This window comes from Thunnus albacares, chromosome 7 (genome assembly GCF_914725855.1).
Source record: "Thunnus albacares chromosome 7, fThuAlb1.1, whole genome shotgun sequence".
Lineage (NCBI taxonomy): Eukaryota > Metazoa > Chordata > Actinopteri > Scombriformes > Scombridae > Thunnus > Thunnus albacares.
The window spans coordinates 67,403-74,080 of record NC_058112.1 but is presented as its reverse complement, the minus strand read 5'-3'; the positions used below and the strand labels follow the sequence as shown (position 1 = coordinate 74,080).

General features: G+C 38.2%; 1 protein-coding gene across 1 annotated transcript in view; it reads left to right on the top strand.

Moving 5' to 3' along the window:
• Nucleotides 1-6,678, top strand: part of LOC122986215 (gastrula zinc finger protein XlCGF57.1-like) — a 32,085-nt gene that overhangs the window by 7,389 nt on the left and 18,018 nt on the right. The window contains exon 2 of the mRNA XM_044357361.1: nucleotides 604-1,205. Coding sequence (XP_044213296.1) covers nucleotides 896-1,205 — 310 coding nt within the window. The 5' untranslated portion in view covers nucleotides 604-895. The remainder of the gene's footprint in view (nucleotides 1-603; nucleotides 1,206-6,678) is intronic.

Sequence of the window (6,678 nt, the reverse complement as noted above, 5' to 3'; positions counted from 1 at the left end):
CCCCGTACTTGTTAATTCATATTAATAATTCTATTAATTTTTTAATAAATTAATTATCACTGATAATTGTTAATTATTGCTAATAACCAACTGTGTTCCTCACAGATCTGACAGTTGTCCTCCCTGTGAGTTTTTTTAACAGTTGGTGCTCGAATTATTGATTAATATTAACAATATCTTGATTTCATAATCCATGATTATCTATAATTATGAATTATTACTAATAACCAAACACATTCCTACCAGATCCAACAGTAAATATGTTGAGTATTTATAAGAGCGAAAAAAAAACATCTTCGAGCTACCTAGCTCGTCATCAGAGATTGATTTGCTTAAGTGAATAATTGCTGATTAACATAATCAGTAGCTTCTAGCTGCTCAGTACTGAAAGCTTCAGAATCCTTTCTTTTCAGCTGTCGTGATCCATTCAACCTGTGAATGTTAGCATGCTAGTCTACGTGACAACATTAGTTTATCGGTGTGTCTTGGAGGAAATTAAGGCAGACTGTCTGTATGAACCTTGAGTCCAGGCATGTTTACCAATTAGCAAAGTATCATTATGATTTATATTAATACCTGTTTGTATTTCATCTTCACCTCCAGATGTTCTAAAACTTATTGTCAGGAAAGAAGGGCAGCAGGAGTGGAGCTCCAGTGTGGACCGTCAGGACCCAGAGTCCCCACACATTAAAGAGGAACAGGAGGAACTCTGCATCATTCAGGATGGAGAGCAGCCTCAAGGAATGGAGCAGGCTGATATCACAAATTTCCCAATTACTCCAGTCATTCCTGTAAAAAGTGAAGATGAAGACAAACTCAGTCCTCACAGCTTCATCAAAGACAAATTGAGAAGAACAGAGAGGCAGAGCCTCCAGCCAGAAGCTCAGCTCAACAGATGGAAACAGACACTGACAGTGGTCAGCTGCTGTCTTTGTATTGCTGTGAGTTAGAGACTGAAAATGGTAATGATGATTGTAAGGAGACAAGAGACACACTGATGAATGAGAGCACTGTGAATCATAGTAAATCCCACACCCATGAGAGGCCATTCAGTTGTACAGTGTGTGATAAAAGATTTGGCTGCAAAGGAAATCTGCATGCCCACATGAGAAGCCATACAGGGGAAAAGCCTTTCACCTGCTGTGTTTGCAACAAAGGTTTTAGTGCAAAGGTCAATCTGAAGACTCATATGAGAAGTCATACAGGTGAGAAACCATTCAGCTGCTCAATGTGTAAAGTTTTAGTCAGAAGAAGACATTAGTCATACACTTGAGAAGTCATACAGGGGAGAGACCATTTAGTTGCTCATTTTGTAGTAAATGCTTTAGTGAAAATGGAACTTTGAAGAGACACATCAGAGTTCATACAGGAGAGAAACCATACAGCTGTTTGTGGACGAAACTTTAGTTTGCTGTCACATGTTAAGTAACAAGTAAAGCTGCCTGGTTTGTGTTTTCAGATTGATGTTTGGATGAAGCTTTGTTCAGACCCCAAACAACAGTGTTAAAAAAAAAAAATACAAGAAACTGTGTGACTTTAGTGCCACTAGGTACCAGTGAGACCGTGAAATCCTTGAGTTTGAAGGCTTATCAGATGCCAAAACACCGTACAGTGGTTTATTAGACTATAAGATAGGATTTTATACCTCTGGAAAGTCATCATGGCAGCAGTCATTTTACAAATGAATCTACCAGGAATGTGCACTTGAAGGTATTGGATTGGCCAAGGCACTGCTTTGCTGGATGACATTGCATTGCATTGTTGGAAAAGTTAATGAATAGTTGGTCTGCTAATGTAAAGCTCGATTTATAGTCGACACAAAGGCTGGATTAAAAAAAATAGTTTATGATTAATTGTGATTTTTACTGATCCAGTATCAATTATTGAAATCCCAAAATTGATCTTTGCATTTTCTCAGTAAACAATGTTTATCTGCGCTGTTGTGTGTAAGCTGTGGTTATTTGTTCCATAAGTGGTTCAGTTAGGGCTGCATGAAGTGTAAAATATCTTCTTTACGGAAATCAAGTTATTACAACATGCACAAAAAGCTAAACAGTGAGGTGAACAGTTAGTCTGTGGACCCGACACATTTTACAGGACTGTTGTGACTCAGGATGGCAGGCTGACTCCATCTTGTTGCAGATCTAGAGATCATATCTATGAGAGGAACAGACTGAAGAAAGACTCCACACACTAATCTGAGCTCTCGGTCTGTGTTTACAACAGGAGGAGGAAGCACTGCATGGTTCTGACGGCTCAAATGACAGGTGCACTTTAGTGGGGCAGGTTGAAAGTACAAAAAACAAAATCCAGGAAGACAACCATGGAAAAAAATTAAGGCACTCCATCTTCAGGTGACATAATAAAGTGAATTTATTCTTTGAGCATAGGCAATCAAGCAGACCAACGCGTATTGACTTGTGACAAGATATTATCTCTGACTACGAGATGTGAAGCCATGGAAGTCGACTGAACAGTGTGCAGATTCTACTTTATTCAGTCTGTCTCTATCTGTCAGGTAGCTAATGCTGACTAGCAGCTGTCTGCAGATATCGGACTGTCTTTTGAACACAAATGCAAACAGTGCAAATTAATTAATGAGCAGACTTATAGTTTCTGCTGTCTGTGCTCACACTGATCATTGAAGTGGATGTGCTGGACTTAGTTGAAGCATCTTTTACTGAGAGTCCATGTGTAGCTGTAGGAGATATCATTCACTTTTTAAATATGCATAATGATGACTGGTGGTGTAGGTCTTTATTCTTGCTGTTGTAAGCCTAAAGAAATAAATCCTGGGTCCATAGTTTTATAACCAGGAAATGCATTTACAGTTTAGCCTGTAATCTTCTCTTTACACTATTTTATATAGTGTACACAACAGCATTGCTCACTTGCTGAATGTTGAAATTTAAGTTCCATGAAGAGCTCCATGCAATATCGGTATTTATCTAATTCATGAACTGAATTGAATTGAATTGAGATTAATCGATGCAGGACTTTGAATTAAAATCAAACTGGGAGAACAGTGCTGATATCCAGCACTAGTCATCACAGGGATTGAAAGCTGTAGTCATGGACAGGAGCGAGATGTGATAATCATTCAAATGGGAATAACTGGTTAGGGTTCTTTCCCGAAAAGCATTCTTGTCATTTCTCTCTTTTATGCATATGAAAAGTGACAGTAGCTGGATGATGAAATCCTGCCTACTTTCTCAGCTCTGCACACTTAGCCAATCGCTGCATAAACTGGGAATAATCAAACTGTCGGTTTAGTAAAGTAAAAAAAATTGCTGGACGCAGGTCCGTTAATTCTGCTGTCAAAAAGATGGGTAGTTTAAACGCCTTTGCAATGACCCAGCAAGCACTTCATTTGAAGCACGCAGACCCCTTAAAGATCCCTTACTGGCCATGTTTTCAAACAAGAAAATACAATTACCTTGTAAGAAAATCTTAAAATTATATCTTCTCTGGCTCCCTCATTGAAAATTCCAGAATCTATGAATGTGCAGATATTTTTTTGTTCTAAAATATATGATGTCTCCTACATCTCTGTTAAGTCTGTTCTAATTGTACATGTAAGGTACACTGTACATGTAAGGTACACTGGAAATTTCAAGTTTCCACATCACACTTGTTGGATACTGGACCACAATTATGTCCAAACTAGTTGTGATGTCACAAATCATGCTCATAGGTACACACTTTAAACTGAGATATAAGGTGAGTTAAGAGAAACTTTCTTTCCTCAGCACATGAATCATTCCGCACAGTGAATAGAACTGAAGGAGCAAGAAGAAAAACACATTTGAGAGTGGAGAGGGACTTTTAAGTGTATATGTGCAGGAATTGTTTATAGCCAGCAGGGGGTGCGACTGCCTTCACAAGGGAGAGTATGGGCATTAAGAGGACACTCCACAGATTTAGCATTGCCCTATAACATTTTCAGACTCATGATCGATTTTTTATTTTTTTCAGCCCCAACTGACACTGACTCAAGTGACCAGTGGTCTCATTTAAAAGAACGAATATGCTGCCAACTGTGGGTGTGAACAAGGGGTGTGCCCGAATACATATACATAATTCGGCAAAGCACAAATAGTGGGGTTTTTTTTTACAAATATTTGTTTCATACAAATATTTTAAGAATTATTTGTTTTTGGGAAGAAAAAAAAAAGCCCATGTCAGATACCAGCGCGTGGTTCGGTTATATCGCTATCTCAGTCTCTCTCCTCACAGAGAGAGGGAGGGAGGGAGTCACATCCACCTGCTACATGACGCACATTTCCTAATTTAGACATCATTCCCGGAGTTGGGGGTGTTCCCCACAGATAAAGCTGAGCTACTGGCACACACAAAGTGCTCCCAAGGGACTCTCCGTAACCTGTTGTTCCCCTTCTCCTTTCCACAAAGTTAGGTTGTAAGAAATAGGCAATAAATGAAAAGTGCAATGCAAAAGAATTGCCTTTGAAGTTCCTCCCTACACATTACACACTGTGCTGTCTCTGTGTTATAGGTGTATAAATGTATAGAGGTCTGTCTACAATGAGACAATGAGTCAAGTTTTAGCTCAGTAGTCCGTGCAGTGGTCTATGATCTGGGAGACGCCAGTTCAAGACCCAGTGTGGGGACCTCCTTCGTAAGGCAGTTTATTCATGAACACTTATTGTGACACTTTAATTTTCTAAAATTAAAAGCATAATAAAAACAAAAACAGGATTTTTAAGCCTCTTTCCACTTTTATTCGGAAACCAATACAAATAATTTTGCTTCTTCTACAAATACAGAACCTATAAATATATCTATAAATAAAGAACCTATTGTTTTTGAAGGGATTATTATTAGAGCCTGACCATGAAAGTGCCAGGGGTCCCTGGCACTGAAAGTGTGAGGAACCTATTGTTTTTGAAGACATAATGATAATAATAATAATAATTATTATTATTATTATTATTATTATTATTGTGTGACAGCTGCAAAGCAGCTCGCACACTATGTTATCTCCTCTCTTTATTATTATTATTATTATTATTATTATATATCATTTCGCTGTTTTTGGCTAATAACTCATGAACCATGAGGCCAATCAAAATCTTTGCTCTTTATTGTGTGAGAGCTGCTTTGCAGCTCGCACACCATGTTATCTTTGCTCTTTATTGCAGGGACACAGAGTTTGAAAATGAATTTCTGAGAATTTGGGGCTTTAGATACTTGGAAGGAGTTTACATTTGACAATTAAAACTTACACTTGGTGCATATTTTATTGGCTGATTCCAGTATTTTTAGACCCACATTATCAGACAATAATAAAAGAAATTATTTAGTAATTCCCCATTGAATCTTATTTGAACTTTTACTCCTTGCAGGTTTGGAAACAGCATTTATGAAGAAAATTAAAATTCACAGAAAATATAATTCACCAGTTCACTGGAAAAAATTAAACATGAAAAATATGAATGATTAGAAAAGTTTTGATATTTAGTCAAACTGAGGGTGGCAAAGTCACATTAGTGGCACTTGGATTTGTGACCTCAGTATTTCTAAAATTCCTGCTCCGGCCCTGGACCCAAGCTAACATCATCACACAGCAGCTGTACAACTACTCCCACCTTGCATTCTTTTTGCTTACATATCTTTATAGACTTCCTGCTGAGATAGAAAATCAACATTAATACATAAGCAATCAAAAAGTATGTGTAAAGATTCTCTTTATTTTATAAAAACAAATGCAGTGCATTTCAAAACATGCTTGTTCAGAACAGGCCGCTTATAATTTCTCGAGAACCACATATTCATATATCAATTGACAAATGTATCAATTAAAATGATAAGGATTTAATAAATTAAATAGTTTTAATCCAGGCAGAAACTTGAGACTAAACTGAGGTTGAACTGTAGAAGCAACCACATGGATATGTATCAATTGACATATCAATATTATCATTTAAAACAACATGGACATAATAAATTAAAGAGGTACTGCACACAAATATATGTTGATCAAGAGAGACAATTTTAGCTTCAGGAGGCAACAGCAGCTAACACCAGCTAACAGCAGCTACAGCGGTGCTGGCCTGCTGGGGGGCGTCTCTCCATCTGTGACTGTCTGCGGAAGGAAAAGCTGCTGGCAGCCACAAAAAACAACAGAAATCCTCCTCGCATCTCGCCCTGCAGCTCTTCAACACTCCAGCTGTCTGTTCCTGCAGTTCTGTCTGTCTCTTTTTCTCTTGTCTTTTTTGAAATGAGTAAGGAAACCCAATGTTTTATTTCTGTAATTCACAGACTTTCTCTCTCTCAGAGAAAGCTTTCCACCGTTGTCTCCCCTCACCAGCACTGTCCCTCTGTCACTCGCTCTTTCACTCAAGTCGCTTGCCATCTCTCGCCATTTCTCTCATCTTTTTTAAAATGAGTCGGGAAACCCACAACAAAGCCTAACTTTTAACCTTATCAAACAAAAAGAGATGTCATCCCCTCCTCTCTTTCATGGCAGAGATCTCATGCATACTATCAGTAGATGCTACAACTTATCGATGTTCCCTAAACTCCTCACACGCAGAATATCTGGAGACAACAATTTTGAGTTGAGCTAAAGTTGATCGGATGAACTGTAGTGCCCATTCAAAAGGCTGTGAAGTGAAGGCTGGTCCATAGAGGCAGAGGATCCTCCTCTATTTTTTGAGA